This window comes from Myxocyprinus asiaticus, chromosome 16 (genome assembly GCF_019703515.2).
Source record: "Myxocyprinus asiaticus isolate MX2 ecotype Aquarium Trade chromosome 16, UBuf_Myxa_2, whole genome shotgun sequence".
Classification (NCBI taxonomy): domain Eukaryota; kingdom Metazoa; phylum Chordata; class Actinopteri; order Cypriniformes; family Catostomidae; genus Myxocyprinus; species Myxocyprinus asiaticus.
The window spans coordinates 20,681,966-20,698,976 of NC_059359.1; the positions used below are offsets into that span (position 1 = coordinate 20,681,966).

General features: G+C 37.2%; 1 protein-coding gene across 3 annotated transcripts; it reads left to right on the forward strand.

The window, feature by feature from the left end:
* The first annotated feature begins 18 nt into the window (after window positions 1–18).
* hormad1 (HORMA domain containing 1) lies at window positions 19–9,860 on the forward strand. Of its 3 annotated transcripts, XM_051721168.1 has the most exons (15): window positions 19–102; window positions 766–827; window positions 993–1,137; window positions 1,847–1,907; window positions 2,262–2,298; window positions 2,433–2,453; window positions 3,494–3,520; window positions 3,668–3,735; window positions 3,947–4,098; window positions 4,356–4,513; window positions 4,644–4,733; window positions 6,129–6,180; window positions 6,286–6,380; window positions 6,452–6,532; window positions 8,156–9,860. In XM_051721168.1, the coding sequence occupies exons 2-15, from the start codon at window positions 795–797 to the stop codon at window positions 8,234–8,236; spliced, it is 1,101 nt and encodes a 366-aa protein (XP_051577128.1). In that variant the 5' UTR covers window positions 19–102; window positions 766–794; the 3' UTR covers window positions 8,237–9,860. The 3 variants fall into 3 exon arrangements, with proteins under 3 accessions (XP_051577128.1, XP_051577130.1, XP_051577129.1); XM_051721170.1 differs by lacking the exons at window positions 6,286–6,380; window positions 6,452–6,532; window positions 8,156–9,860 and adding an exon at window positions 5,387–5,508 and having other exon boundaries at window positions 5,653–6,174; XM_051721169.1 differs by lacking the exons at window positions 6,286–6,380; window positions 6,452–6,532; window positions 8,156–9,860 and having other exon boundaries at window positions 5,387–6,174.
* Window positions 9,861–17,011: the final 7,151 nt, after the last annotated feature.

Sequence of the window (17,011 nt, forward strand, 5' to 3'; positions counted from 1 at the left end):
AATTTTTTTGAGCGCACCAAATAATAAATCTTCTATAGAGCGAATGAAATGGATATTAAATGATACAGGGGCGAAGTTAATACTATTTCTTAGTGATTTTCAGTGAGTATATGTTACACGAATTGTTATCTAAGAAGAGAGAGTTATGCTATGTTGGAAACTTTTCACGGCCTACTTCATACACAGTTATGCAAATATACAAGCAAATATGCAAGCAAGCAAATAGTTTAGAATCTTTGGAAAATGATGACAAATTAGCTTATGTCCTTCACAACCTCACTATGTTCAAAGTTTTAGGCAAGTATGGTGGTCATTTAATACTTTTAACGATGCGAAAATGTTTTAATGCATATAATATCACATCATATTTAAGTATATTATGATATTAATGTTTCGACACCTCTTTTCCGTTCTTTCTGGCAAGAAGTCACGGCAGAACGCTTTTGGCGGGAGTCTCGTGCGGACAGCGCGCGCGCGAGACACTGATGGTTAAACAAAACGGTAGAGATGAGGCAGGTCGACACAATCGCTCTTATCGTTGTTTAGAATATATTTCTGTTTCTTTTACAATTCAGCTGGCCGCCAAAGTCATTTAAAATATTTTATATGGTAGGAAAATTATATTACACTAATATGAATTTTACATAAAAGAGTCTCAGATTATCTACTGCATTTGTTCCGATGCCAAAGCAGTAGCAAGTAGCTCACAATCACACATTATATTTGTAAATAGCCTTCTGATTGTTTGCTCTTATGTCTATTTAGACTTTGACTGACAAACTGTCTCAAGCATCATGACAAGTGAACAGAAACGGCGCCTCGTTCCGGTAAAGATTTGATTTGAACTGTTATTAACACACTACCACAAACTGCATGACACTAATTAAACTTTAGCTAACATATTTTTGCTTGTCTAAAATTTTCTAGCCTATCTGTAAATTGTAAATGTAAAAGTATCTTACTAAGTGGATATGTGTTTGTGTGTTTTTCAGAGCTGCCAGATGTTGCCTGATGTGGTGTCCACTGATCAGCAGTCTCTGGTGCTTGTGAAGAGACTTCTAGCCATTGCTATCTCAAGCATCACTTACTTGAGGGGTCTGTTTCCAGAAAAGGCCTACGGAAACAAATATGTTGGAGGTAAAAGTGATACATCAAATGGACCAAGCAACAAAATCCATGATCCACTAATGGCTAGATTAAAGGGATAGTTCACCCCAAAATGAAAATTCTCTCATCACTTACTCACCCTCATGCCATCCCAGATGTGTATGACTTTCTTTCCTCTGAAGAACACAAACAAAGATTTGTAGAAGAATATCTCTGCTCTGTTGGTACATACAATGCAAATTAATGGTGACCAGACCTTTAAAGCTCCAAAAATCACATAAAGGCCACATAAAAGTAATTCATACAACTCCAGTGGTTTAATCCTTGTCTTCAGAAGCAATATGATAGGAGTGGGTGAGAAACAGATCAATATTTAAGTCCTTTTTTTAAAATTATAAATGAGAAAGAATGTGAAATTGAAATTGGAGATTATAGTTAAAAGGACTTACCCACACTTATCATATCGCTTCTGAAGATATGGATTTAACCACTGGAGTTGTATGGATTACTTTTATGCTGCCTTTATGTGCTTTTTGGAGCTTCAAAGGTCTTGCCACCATTCACTTGCATTGTGAGGACCTACAGAGCTGATATATTCTTCTAAAAAGCATTGTTTGTGTTCTGCAGAAGAAAGTCATACACATCTGGGATGGCATGAGGGTGAGTAAATGATGTGAGAATTTACATTTTTGGGTGAACTTTCCCCTTTAATTATGTGGGTTTTTATTTCTTTTTACAGAGCTGAAAGTCCTGATACTGCGAGAGCACAGCTGCCCTGGCGCTCAGCAGATTGTGCAATGGTAAGTATCAGGAGTTTAATATTTTTAGATAACTACTCAGCCCTACAAAGCAAAAATGCACTATAAGGTCAACACAAAAAGAGAGAAAAAATTTAATTTTTTTTTTTATTTTTTTATGTCCAGCCAAATGTAGATTACAAAATGTTCATACTCTTTTTTTTATTTTTTTTTTATTTATTTTTTTTCTGAATCTGAGCATAGTTTAGTGAAACCTGTCTGTCACAGGACAGATAGACCCAATTTCAGCCATAAACATAATTTTGACAATTGTAGTTACTGCGTTTTGCCTTTAAAGGGCAGTACTGATCTAAGCTAAACCAGAAGCAGCACAATATCTCACCTCCGCTATTTCAGGTTGCAGGGATGTTTTGATGCACTTCAAAGAAGATATGTAAGTCTGTCTATTTATACTCTTCTGTATTTGTATACATTTCTATTATGTTTCTCAACCAGTTACATTACTGGTTATCACTATCAGTACCCTTGGAACCTTTTGACCTTTTGCATCTGCTTTGCTTTTATCAGTTACGCATGGTTCTTCTATCGGTAAGTATTTACTGGTTGATTGAAAACAAACAGTGATCAATGATTAAAATAAATAAATATTAAAATAGCAATCTTGTAACACAGCTACTTAACAAATATTGAAATAAATGCATGTGAAATGTTCATTTGAGTTGAAATAACAGGGTGATCTTGTAACACAGCTACTTAAAAAATATTAAAATAAATGCATGTGAAATATTCATTTGAGTTGAAATAACAGGGTGATCTTGTAACACAGCTACTTAAAAAATATTAAAATAAATGCACGTGATATATTTAAGTTGAAATAACAGGGTGATCTTGTAACACAGCTACATAACAAATATTAAAATAAATGCATGTGAAATATTCATTTGAGTTGAAATAACAGGCTGATCTTGTAACACAGCTACTTAAAAAATATTAAAATAAATGCACATGAAATATTCATTTGAGTTGAAATAACAGCGTGATCTTGTAACACAGCTACGTAACATTAAAATAAATGCACGTGATATATTTAAGTTGAAATAACAGGGTGATCTTGTAACACATCTACATAACAAATATTAAAATAAATGCATGTGAAATATTCATTTGAGTTGAAATAACAGGGCGATCTTGTAACCCAGCTACTTAAAAAATATTAAAATAAATGCATGTGAAATATTAATTTGAGTTTAAATAACAGGCTGATCTTGTAACACAGCTATGTAACAAATATTAAGATAAATGCACGTGAAATATTCATTTGAGTTGAAATAACAGGGCGATCTTGTAACAGCTATGTAACAAATATTAAAATAAATGCATGTGAAATATTCATTTTTAGTTGAAATAACAGGGCGATCTTGTAACACAGCTAATTAAAAAATATTAAAATAAATGTACGTGAAATATTAATTTGAGTTTAATTAACAGGGCGATCTTGTAACACAGCTTCTTAACAAATATTAAAATAAATGCATGTGAAATATTAATTTGAGTTGAAATAACTCTACTATGTGAAAAATTATTTTTACATTTCATTTCATTTTTAAAATATATCTCTATTTTGCCAGATTTACTGTGATCCAGACAATCCACAGGTGATCATCTTTGACCTCCTTCAAACATTCTCTATTTTAGTTGAATGCCATACACCTGTGACTTACACTGTGAAAGTGTCATGAATCAGTTTTCAAGGATCAGTGCCTACCTACATATTTTTTACTTGCTTTTGTTTTGAGTTGCAGAAAGTAACTGAATGTTACCAATTTAAAATGAAGTACACAGAGAATGGACCTCAGATGGACTTTGAGAGGTTGCACATCATTTCGATCAGTTATCAAAAATGAGTTGATGGATTACAGCTAACAGCAGACTTACTCTCTTGAGATCAACATATTATAATATCTATTTCCTGCATTATACATACTACCTGCTACCTCATATCTACATACTGACTGTATTTCTTGTATGTTTATGTTTTTATTTTTTTCCTCTTTTCAAAAATGTGTATCCTGTGTTTCCAGCAAAAATGGTCAGAATATGACTAAACTGGCCATTGAAAACACGCAGACATCCAGTATGCTGCTGGTGCGTAAGCTTTACATGCTGACGCAGAATCTTGGCCCGCTGCCTGACAATGTCTGCCTCAACATGAAGCTCTTCTACTATGATGAAGGTAAATCTAAGCTTGCCACATGCTTTTCCATTTATGCAAAAGTGCATCGTTTGTCATTTGATGATGGTGGTTCACAAAATTTCTATTAAAATTTGTTAAAAAGCAGTTGATAATTTGCTGATCTTCTTGTTGCATGTGCACATGTTACAGGAGAATATTTCGTGTTGTGCTTAAGGATAAGTGTAATGTTTATCTGCTGTTTGCTTATTAACATTTATTTCAAAATATTATTCGGTTTTACTGTCATTGTATTTCAGTGACCCCTCAGGAGTATCAGCCACCTGGCTTTAAGGAGGATGACAGCGAGACGCTGTTATTTGAGAGGGAACCAGTAAATCTAACTATGGGAGAGGTGGTCACACCATTTCACAGCCTTAGAATGAATGTCACCACTGAGCGAAATAGACTTGAACCGGTGAGGAGAGCAACTAGACACCTACTGATCTGCCTGGACAGAAGATACTACATCAGTGATGTAAAGCAGTGATGAATGTGACGGCCAAAGTGATAGTTACAACTCTACATTTGTTTATGTGTGTGAATAGGTGGATGACGATGTGGTAGTATGTGGGAGTACAAAATGGTCTTTGAAATTGTTTGAGGATGGAATGACGTCTGAGACCTCCGTTCAGCAGGTGGAGCCATTTTAATAGTTAGCAGAGGCTTCCTGTTTCCTTTTCTGTTATAGATTTACCTTAAAGGGATAGTTTATCCAAAAATAAAAATTCCCTAGATAAGTATGACTTTCTTTCTTCAGCAGAATACAACTGAAGATTTTTAGAAGAATATCTTAGCTCTGTAGGTCCATAAAAAGCAAGTGGATGGTGATCAGCACTTAAAAGCTCCAAAAACCACAGAAAATCGTAATAAAAGTAATCATTCGTGGATGCGCAGTGGAGAGCGACCTAAAGTAAACAATTATAGTGAAAAGGACATAAATATCGATCTGTTTCTCTTTAGAAGACAATAATTTAAATACTGAAGTTGTATGGATTACATTAACTACAATTGTCTGTGCTTTTTGGAGCTTTAAAGTGCTGATCACCATCCACTTGAATTGTATGGACCTACAGAGCTGAGATATTTCTCTAAAAATCTTTGCTTGTGTTCTGCTGAAGCAAGAAAGTCATACACATCTGGGATGGCATGAGGGTGAGTAAATGATGAGAGAATTTTCATTTTTGAGTTAACTAACCCTTTAAATGAATAGTCCACCCAAAAATTTAATTTCTGTTATTATATACTCATCCTAAGGCAGTTTCAAACAAATATGCCTTTCTTTCTTCAGTGGAACACAAAAGGTCAATATTTGAAGAATATCCTGGCTACTCTGTCCAGTAAAATGAAAGTGAATGAGGGCGGTCTAGCTCCAGAATGACAAAAAAGCACCATAAAAGTGGTCCACATGACGTATGTACTATCTTCCAAGTCTTCTGAAGCCACACAGTAGCTTTTTGAAAAACAGACTGAAATTTAAGTCATGATTGGCCAGGATATTCTTTTTTTTTTATCCCCTTTTCTTCCAATTTGGAATGCCCAATTCCCACTACTTAGTAGGTCCTCGTGGTGGCGCGGTTACTCACCTCAATCCGGGTGGTGGAGGACAAGTCTCAGTTGCCTCCGCTTCTGAGACCGTCAATCCGCGCATCTTATCACGTGGCTCGTTGTGCATGACACCGCGGAGACTCACAGCACGGGAGGCTCATGCTACTCTCCATGATCCACGCACAACTTACCACGCACCACATTGAGAGCGAGAACCCCTAATCGCGACCTCGAGGAAGTTACCCCATGTGACTCTACCTTCCCTAGCAACCGGGCCAATTTGGTTGCTTAGGAGTCCTGGCTGGGGTCACTCAGCATGCTGGCCAGGATATTCTTTAAAATTTCAGCTTTTATGTTCTACAGAAAGCCATACAGGTTTGGAACAGGTGAGAAAATTATGGGGGAAAAAATCCCCATTTTTGGGTGAATTTCATCTCAACCTTTGGTCTAGTTTCATCTCAAATGTTGAGCTTTTCTGCTGACAGGAGTACATGACAAAAGAGAAAGTCATCACTGATGCTGAAATTGAATACTCAGGTGATTGTTAGACTCTGTGTTGCCAGTTTAATTACCTTGACATGAAGTGAAGGAAATCACTGCCAACTCTCAGCAACAAACCCTTATGGTCTGTCACTTTCACAGAAACTCAAGAAAGCTCACAACAGGCTCACAGGATTAACAAGGAGAATCTTATAACAGATGAAAAGGAAACACTACAGAATTCATCTCCCACACAGGTAAGATACAAGTCTGCTGTTACAGCCTGTGTGACAGGAGGTGGTGTATAATTATCTGATATGTATTTCAGATGGACAGTCTGGTTAGGAAAACTCCTGATCTTAAGGTGGGTGCAAGAAAGACCAGGAGTGGACACATCTTTGAGCCTCAGGTAGGAAATAAACAGAATGATTATTTTTTATCCCCTTTTCTCCTAATTTGGAATGCCCAATTCCCACTACTTAGTAGGTCCTCGTGGTGGCGCAGTTACTCACCTCAATCTGGGTGGCGGTGGACAAGTCTCAGTTGCCTCCGCTTCTGAGACAGTCAATCTGCGCATCTTATCACGTGGCTCACTGTGCATGACACCGCGGAGACTCACAGCATGTGGAGGCTCATGCTACTCTCCGCGATCCACGCACAACTTACCACGTGCCCCATTGAGAACAAGAACCCCTAATCGCGTTTTACCCCATGTGACTCTACCCTCCCTTGCAACCAGGCCAATTTGGTTGCTTAGGAGACCTGGCTGGAGTCACTCAGCACACCCTGGATTCGAACTCGCGACTCCAGTGGTGGTAGTCAGTGTCAATACTCGCTGAGCTACCCAGGCCCCTAGAAATAAACAGAATTTGCACATTCTTGCGTTTTTTACGTAGATATTAGTGTCTGTTTCCACATGATTGCTTTCATAAACTACTGTCCATGCCCTGTGTTGTCGTGTTCGTTGGTTGGACTGCAGTGATACATCAGTATTATGACTGGTGTGACTAACTTTGTGAATAGCTTCTCAATAATTGTTGAGTTTGTGTTTTTGAAATAGACAAGAGGTAGTTCAAATGTGAAATAATCTGAAAACAGCAAGTAATATTTACAGGTCTCAAAAGTTTAGCTTCATTCATACGTATCCATAACATGTTTCACTTAGATGGCTCCTAAAGCCTCTCACTGTGATCAGAGCCAAAAGGGAGTGTTAAAGGGATAGTCACCCAAAAATGAAAATTCTCTCATTTACTCACCTTCATGCCATTCCAGATGTGTATGACTTTCTTTCTTCTGTTGAACACAAATGAAGGTTTTTAGAAGAATATAACAGCTCTGTAGGTCCATACAAAGCAAGTGAATGGTGACTAGAACTCCAAAAGCTCCTAAAAGGAGGTAAAGTCAACGTAAAAGTAATCCATCAGACTCCAGTGGTTTAATCAGTGTCTTCTGAAGTGATCCAGTTGGTTTTGGGTGAGAACAGACCAAAAAAATAACTCCTTTTTCACTGTACATCATGTCATTTTAGTCTCTTGGCACAATCATGATTTCAAGCTCTATTACACTTCCTAGATCTTGACGCTTTGCAGATGGCGCTAAAGTAAGTGTAATCGAGCATGAAATCATGATCAGCAAGGAGACTGCTGTCAAGATGTACAGTGAAAAAGGAGTTATATTTTGGTCTGTTCTCACCCAAAACCAACTGGATCACTTCAGAAGACATTTATTAAACCACTGGAGTCTGAAGGATTACTTTTATGTTGACTTTATCTCCTTTTTTGGAGATCTGGTCACCATTCACTTGTATTGTATGGACCTACAGAGCTGAGATATTCTTCTAAAAATCTTTGTTTGTGTTCTGCAGAAGAAAGAAAATCATACACATCTGGGATGGCATGAGGGTGAGCAAATGATGAGAGAATTTACATTTTTGGGTGAACTAACCCTTTAAGTAAAAAGACAAACTTTTAAATATGGTTGTTCTAGTATTTTTGTTCTTGTTCTTGAATCTAAACTAAGTTCCTTTCTGTAGATCTCACAGTTTGAGTTCCCGCTAAGCCAAGATCCCCAGCCATCTGTCCGGAAGAGGCGCAAATTCAGTGTACCTAAATAACACTAGTGACACATTCACAATACTTACATTACAGTCACATAGCAACATACTGGCACATGCTACATGCTGTGTTGTTTCATTTTGTTTTATTCTTTCAGTTGCGGAAATGCATCGTAAAGGTTCATTTCAATATATGTAAAACAGGTTATGGTGCACACAATAGATTGGTGAGTGCAAAAAATAATCTTAGATTGTGTAATTTGTTATTTTTGTTAGTATTATATCAAATACATTTTTAAAGAGTCAATAAAGAGTCATAATTGTGCTTCCAGTGCTGAGAGTGTAGTAGTGTTGCTGGATTTTAGTTACAGCAGCCACTATGTAAAGCTTCTGTTAGCCCACTAGATGGCAGCAAGCACATTGTATAGAGTGAGAACAGATCAACTTTTATACAGAATAAACAGCATATTTGTATTAAAACAAAGATTCCAATAAAATAACATAGTGAAAGCAGACATTTTTAATTGCTGTGCTTGAAATTAGGTCATAAAATGTAATAAACGATTGCACTTTGGATATATATCTGGAGAAGTATGCACATACGATCCATTGAGCTGAGAGAACTAGATTTGGCTTTGTTTCCTCATGCTTATCAGTCAAGCACAGCACATTTTCAGCACATCAGTTTTAAATTGCTGTGGCTGGTTACTCTGGCTTGCACAGCCAGAGTGAGAGACATACTTAATTAAATGAAGTTCCAAATGTAAGTTTGGGAGGGGCTTGTTCATCTAGGCCTGCCAATCATATCCTAAGGATATATAAGCGGCTACTTCCCTCACACTGGTGATGATTTTTACGGCATCCCTCCACCTCCTTTTCCACCTTTATTTTTTAAAACGCTTATACCTGTGCTCAAGTTAAAAAAAAAATAAAAAAAAGAATTATGGTATTTTTATTTGATTAAAACTGTATGTATCAATTTGATTAAACACCATTTGATCATAACATTTAATTAAAATATGGAAATTTAACATGGAATCCAGAAACATTGAAATGGAAAACACATAATTTGAATTTGTATGACTTTATGCAGTTCTTTTAATCAAGTCATTTTCTGTGTAATTTCATAAAAAATCAGAGGCTTTTTATTTGTTGATTATAGTATTGATTTAGTATCGATACCGAGGTACCAGGGCTGGTATTGTACAGAAGCCAAAATTTTGGTATCAGAGCTACCCTAGTTTGTGCAGATGGTAAATTCACATAATGTACACAAGGTAATCAAGTCACTTAAGACTTGACACTTGTTTTTCTTAATCAGTTTTTTTATTGTTTTGACTTAAAAGACATACACACAAAAATATTCATCAGCAAACTATTCTATAACTCCATAGCAACCATAATATAATCAATAGTCTAAACCCTATTTAAGACAAAAGGCCTTGAACTTCACAGACCTGCCCACAAGTGCAGTTTCAGAATATTTTGTCATTTGTTGGCTCACTGACCAAATGTACTAAGAAGTTAGCTAAAGACAAATGTGCTTCCACTTTAATTCTATATCTCAAACTCCAATTCCCGATCTGCAGTTTCAGGTCTGGCTATGTTTTTGGAACCTGATCTGTCACTGATTAGAGTCAGCAGAAGCCCCTCTACCCATTCAGAGAGCTTGGCTGCTGTCAGTCTGCTGTGTATGTATGTAATGGGGTTGAGGGGGTGTTGTGATATTACCCCTTAGGGCTACTGGGGGGGGGGGGCATTACTTAGAACTTAGGACATTTAGCAGGGGACTGTGATCCCCTGACCTTGCCAGAAGGGTAGAAAATGTTTTGTTGTTGATTAGCAATTTTTCAACTCAGCGGTTAGGCTAAACTTCATCCTTTCAGCATATATTTATTTATTTATTTATTTTTATTACACATTTTTTTTAAAGAAGGCCAACAAATATACTGGAAGAAGTTAGAATTTATCAAAAATAAAGAAATTGGTCTATAACATCGTCATTTTTATTTGTATAGTGCTTTTCACAATACAAATCATTTCAAAGTTGTTTTACAGAAGCTCATGCCTTAATGCTTCTGTTGAACAGCTTTATGGAATCATGCCTTAATATCTTTTAGAAGCATTTTAAAAATACAGAAAATTGTTTTAGTTTAATTCAAATTATTACCCACAGTATGCAGTCAGTCATCTTAATATTAAAATACTGAAATACTGAGATGTATGAGATATGTATCTCTTTTTTTCTTTTTTTAACTTTTATTTCTTTTTACTTCATTCTGTAATCTAAAGAGTTTAAAATAGTGTTTAATTTTAATATAAAGGTCATCCAAAAAAATTTAGACCACCTAATTGCTGTTCAATAGAGTAATCATACACATATCCACTCTTATTGCTGCATCAGGCTCTTCTGACAAGTCAAGATAAATCATGTATGGAACAGCACCTTCAGCTATGAAAAAACTAATTCGCTGTCATATCACACATCTTAAAAAAAAATGTAAATGTTGCATTATTGGTCAGGTCTTTAATTTTAGATAACATTACTATTTACAAATAATCCTCCAAGAATATAAAACATTTACCAATAGTTGAATTCTTCGGAGTGGCTTCCACTTTTACAATATTGATTGGTATTCAAAACTGGAGATGAAATGCATCACAACGCTGCTGAATTTGGTCTTGGCGTCTCTCAACATGACAGAGTGTTTTACACGTGTTCCTTCAGAAATAGCAGTGCCGTACACTTGACCTTGTGCTGGATGTATATGCCTGTGTGCTGTGTACCATCACTCCTGTCAATGGAGTGTGTGTCTGACCTTGGGCTGTAGTTACAGACTTGGCACTGACTAATTCCAGCACTAGACTTCATATTGACACTGCAATTGCTAATATGTTAGATGATAAATAACTGTTGACTTGAAGTGAATGGAGCTTCTGAACAGAGTTGCTCACTAACATAGACTTTGAGTTGAATACAGAAGCTGCCCACACACAATATCAGAACCACTGCTATCAGTCTTACATTACACCACAACACGCATTTTAAAATACTAAAATGATTTTAGGTCAGTATCTATTAACCTTTTGTAACTTTTTTGTAGATGAAATACTAGATATAGTGGAATTCATCTTTAGTAACTGTAACTCATGTTTTACACAGGGTCAAGATTAGCAATAGCCTCAAGGTTTGAGCTCTTTACATGCACAATTTTTGTTAAACAAACCCGCTAAATTATAAGTTCTCATGTGTAATTTGGCCTACGGTAAAACTTTAGCACCTACATTTTCATATCTGTTTTTTCCGATAGGAACTGTACATCTGAATGTGATCATCATTACCTCAGTGCAAATGAGTGCTTTCAGAGCAAAGTGAACCCAATGAATAACTATTCTCTATACAGTATGTAGGCGAGCAAAATCTCATATTGGAGAGCCAAGGATTGAAGTCACTGTGGCTGACAAATCTTGTGAATCCTAAATCTCAAATCAAGGCACATCTCGTATTAGGATGCAGAATGCACGTCTGCTCCATAAAGTTTTGAAGTGTGCTGCCAAGTTCACTTCAGGCTCTCACTCACACAACATATGCAGAACGCTTGAGGCAGAGAAAACTTTCCCTCCATCACTCCTCTCTCCCACATGCCCAGTCCCAGAGCTGCTGACTTCTGCCCCGTTGCCGCTGTGCCTCTCTGAGTGGATGGGTTTTCATCTCCCAGGGATGCGAGGGCAGCCACTCCGCTCCCCCTCACACTCCATCCCCGCGGAGCACAGATTTACATTTGTACCGCTGCACAGAGCTCAGTACTTCAGGCAAAACCACCAAATCCATGCAGCACTGATACACACAAGAACAGCTTGAGCGACTTAGAAATAGAGGACTCCTCATCAGTGATGATGGAACTCTGAGACTATTTCTTTTTTCATAGATCTGTACTGTATTTATGTTACTGTTTTTTACTATACTGTTATTTATGTTTGTACCATCAATCAACATGAACGACATTCTGAGGAAACATATGAAGTGAGTCCTCCAAAAAAAGTTTAAAGGTATAGTTCTCCCAAACATGAAAATTTTGTCATCATTTACTCACCAATAAATTAAATAGACATAACAGAAAAAGCAGGATCAAATTATATGAAATTATAACCCTTCCCCCCGAACATTAACCCCCCCACACGACACAAACAAGCACCCCAGTGGTCAAAAGTTAATTGAGAAAGGCACAAATATACAATAAAACAGCAGAAATTATTTAGAAATATATATATATAAAAAAAAAAAACATAAAAAGCATACTTGCAAAAACAAAAAGGTTTCAACACACATTTAAAACTACTAGTCTGTCTCCACTGCCCCTCCCCGAGTGCCTTCTAAAAAGGCTAAATAGCTGCCCCATTTTTTGTTAAACAAATCCATATTGCCTAGCCTTCTATATGACATTTCTTCAAATGCCGCTACCCTGCCCATCGCCTAAAATACAGAGTCTGGGGCAAAATGAAATTTGAGTGCCCAATACGTCACACATAAATCTCTGAACCCTCAACCAAAATTCTTGGATCTTAACACACCACCAAAAAACATGTGTTATGTCCCCATCTTCTGATTGGCATCGCCAGCAGGTGGGTGTGTCTTTAAGACCAAGCCTATACAATCTAGAGGGAGTCCAATAGAATCTATGTAAAATTTTAAATTGCATAAGGCGCACCCTTTCATCTCTAGATGTAGACTTGATGTTTTTTAGAATCCTAGCCCACACTCCCTCCTCCAATACCAAGTTTAAATCTTTCTCCCATAATCTCTTGAGAGAAGTTGAAGCTCTGACCTCCAGACTCTGAATTAGCAGCGAGTAATACACTGATGCATCATGACCTTTTCCAAAGCAGTAATCACCACTCCCAGAGTATCTACCGCTTTTGGGGGGTGTATGCTACTCCCAAAATAGAACAAAGCAGGTGGCGCAGCTGTAAATACCTAAAGAATTGAGACCCGGGCATTCCAAAATGTTGAACCATATTTTCAAAAGATCTCAACACTCCACTCTCATATAGGTCACTGAGCATATTAACCTCCCTCACAATCCGCTCTGACCAGCAGAAAGGGGACTGTTTGATGGATGAATCTACATAACTTTGGGTTCAGCCATATGCTTGAAGCAACATTTAAATAAATGTCCTAATAAAACACTCTGGACACTTTTGTCCATACCACGTGCAAATGCGAGATAACGAGTGTAACTTAACTTCTCCGGTTAGTTTAATAAAAAGGCTTTGGAATGGTGAAATAGGGGCAAGAACTTCCTGTTCAGTACAAAACCAGAGAGGGGCTCTATCAGGTGGAAGCGACCAATGAGCCAAATATCTGAGACCGAATGCATAATAATAAAACAAAATCTTGGGTAGGCCTAACCCACCTTTGTCAATCGGCCTATGCAACTTACTGAAATGTAATATGGGACGTTTACAATTCCAAATGAAGGACTTCGCTATGCTATCAAATTGCTTGAAATAAGAGAGGGGGACATCTATAGGGAGAGATTATAGCAGGTTGTTGAATTTTGGAATACAATTCATTTTAATAACAGTAACCTTCCCAATCATAGATAAATGTAATGAGGCCCACCTGCCCACATCACTCGAAAACCTTTTTATTAAAGGGTCAATATTAACTCCAAACCAAATTACTGGGCAGAAAAGCCGTTACTGGGCAGTACGCTGTCAGAGCCAAAGCTTCGGATTTAGACCAATTAACTCTATCCTGAGAACTTAGAAAATAAATTAATAATTCTGTGGAGGCAAGGCATAGACCTAGTAGGGTCAGAGATGAATAATAAAATATCATCTGCATAAAGCTTATGTGCCACACCTCCCGCCATCACCCCTAGAAAATCATCCTCATTTCTTATCGCAGCTGCTAATGGTTCCAGGGCAAGACAGAACAATAATGGGGAAAGACCGGGTGCCCCTATCCAGAGTAAAATAATATGAAATGAATCCATTTGTTTGTACCACCGCTACCGGGTGTCAATGAAGTAAATTAATCCATCCAATAAAAGTATTCCCAAACCTGTACAATTCCAAAATTTTAAAAAGATAATCCCATTCTACCATATCAAATGCTTTTTCGGCATCAAGTGAGATGGCAGTGATCGGAGTCTGATCATTTGCCACTGACCAGATGATATTGATGAAACGCCTAATGTTATCAGAAGAGCTACGGCCCTGAATAAACCCCACCTGATCTACACTACCGGTCAAAAGTTTTGAAACACTTGACTGAAATGTTTCTCATGATCTTAAAAATCTTTTGATCTGAAGGTGTATGCTTAAATGTTTTAAATTAGTTTTGTAGACAAAAAATATAGTTGTGCCACCATATTAATTTATTTCATTATAAAACTAAAATGTAATAATAAAAAAAAAAACGTTTTTGAAATTGATGACTTGGACCAAATCATAAAGAAAAGCAGTCAATAAATGCCCAACATGGATGGGAACTCCTTCAATATTGTTTAAAAAGCATCCCAGGATGATACCTCAAGAAGTTGGTTGAGAAAATGTCAAGAGTATATTTCTGCAAATTCTAGGAAAAGGGTGACTACTTTGAAGATGCTAAAATATAACACCGTTTTGATTTATTTTGGATTTTGTTTAGTCACAACATAATTCCCATAGTTCCATTTATGTTATTCCATAGTTTTGATGACTTTACTATTATTCTAAAATGTAAAAAAAAAAAAATATAATAAAGAATGAGTAAGTGTTTCAAAACATTTGACCGGTAGTGTACATGTATAAGAGATGTCATAACTTTACTTAATTGGTAAGCCAGAATTTCGGACAATATTTTAACGTCTAGCTGGATCAGGGAAATTGGACGGTAACTCTTACACTCGCTTGGATCTTTGTACTTTTTTAAGAATCAGACTGATCTGGGCTTGCGTCATGGTTGGCAGAAGCTTTCCATTCTTTAATGATTCCGCATAAACTTCTAGCAAATGTGGAGCCAGTTCTGTAGCATAAGATCTAAAAAATCAGCAGCAAAGCCATCTTGCCCCAGAGCCTTGCCTGTAGGCAAGGCCATAATTACCTCGCCAAGCTCCTCCAAGGATATCTCAGAATCAAGATAATTATTTTGCTCAGTCGTCAGTTTAGGATGTTCTAATGGTTCCACAAAGTTTCTAATATCCTCATCAGTAGACGAAGATGTGGAACTATAGAGATCAAGATAGAATTGTTTAAAAGCATTATTAATATCAATGGCCAAGGTAAATATTTCACCACCAGCAAATTACACTGAGGGAATGGTAGAAAAAGACTCTCTCTGATTTATAAATCTAGCCAGAGTTTCCCTGCCTTGTCCCCCGACTCAAAGTATGACTGTCTTTCCCTGAATAGCCAAAACTCCACCTTCCACGACAAAGTAGTATTATATCTGTATTTCAATCGGTCAATTCCCTGAGGCCATTAGATGACATTCAGCACTTCAGCAATACCTCTACACTTTTAATATTCCCTTCCAATTCCACGAGTTCTTGTGCTTTGGATTTTTTTGGTAAATGAGGCATACTCTATGATCCGGCCCCTAAGAACCGCCTTACGTGCCTCCCAAGCCATGCCCACAGAGGATACTGAGGACCAGTTGGTCTCCATATAGACATTGATTTCAGCCTTTAGCATTTGTTAGAATTTGGGATTTTGCAAAAGTGATACATTAAAATGCCAACTATATGATTTCTTTTTCTCCATATGTGGCAACACCTCTAAACACACCAGGGTGTGATCTGAGACTAAAATGTTTCCAATTGAGCAATCAACAACAGATGAAATGAGGGACTTAGATATATATATATATATATATATATATATATAAATCTATTCTAGAGTAAATTTTATGGACTGATGAAAAAATGTATAGTTCCTCCCAGATAGGTTCAAAAGTCTCCAAATATCTGTAAGACCAAGATTTTTACACATCCTGTGAAGCGTCAGTTTTGCTCTAGGGGGCTTGCACACTTTTGCTTCACTATGATCAATGACTGAGTCCATCAAAAAATGTAAGTCTCCTCCCAATATTATATCATGAGGTGTTCCAGCGGCTTGCAACATCCCTTCAAGATCTAAAAAAAGCCCTGATCTTCAACATAAAGGTGCATAAATATTAGCCAAAATAAGACTTTGTCCCTGAATTTCAGCTAAAACAATAATGGCTCTTCCTAATTTATCTTTAATCTGTTTGAGACTGTCACAGACTGTCTCCCTCATGTTTCCGAGGATGTCATGTTTCCTCTTATTTTGAAGTGTTTCCTAACGTAGACCCAGTGCATACTGGGTCTACGTTACCCAGTATGCACTGCCCTCATCACTGCCATCTGTTCCTTATTGTTCTCACCTGTTTTCCATTCCCTCATTAGCTTTTGTTTGTATAAATACCCTTTAGTTTTGCATTCCTTTGTCAGTTCTTGTTTGTTGTTGTTTTGAGTTCCCGTTTGTTGTTTCACTGTCATCATTTTTATTAAAGCCTGCAAATAGATCCTACATCTCCTGTCTCATCTCAGCAACCAGTCGTGACAGAAGAACTGACCCAACATCTAGCGGCTGTCCGAATTCTGCTTCTCAAGCAAGGGGACCGTCCAGTTGAGGATCATGTCTGTGAGTTCTAAGAACTAGCAAATTTAGTGCACTATCCAGACCGCTGTCTGGTGGTTTTCTTCTGGACCTGTCTGAATAGTGCACTGAAGGAACTGATGCCTCTGGCTGATCCTCACTGGACACTCTGTGAATATGTTGAGAAGGCTCTGAAACTTTGCGGTTCCCCTTTCACAGTTGATTATG

Bases quoted from the DNA above. Each gene is read 5' to 3' on its own strand.
- hormad1 (XM_051721168.1), top strand. From the start codon at position 795: ATGACAAGTGAACAGAAACGGCGCCTCGTTCCG. The intron at 1,908-2,261 runs GTAAGTATCAGG...CCGCTATTTCAG, and splicing joins GCTCAGCAGATTGTGCAATG to GTTGCAGGGATGTTTTGATG. The intron at 6,533-8,155 runs GTAGGAAATAAA...TCCTTTCTGTAG, and splicing joins GACACATCTTTGAGCCTCAG to ATCTCACAGTTTGAGTTCCC.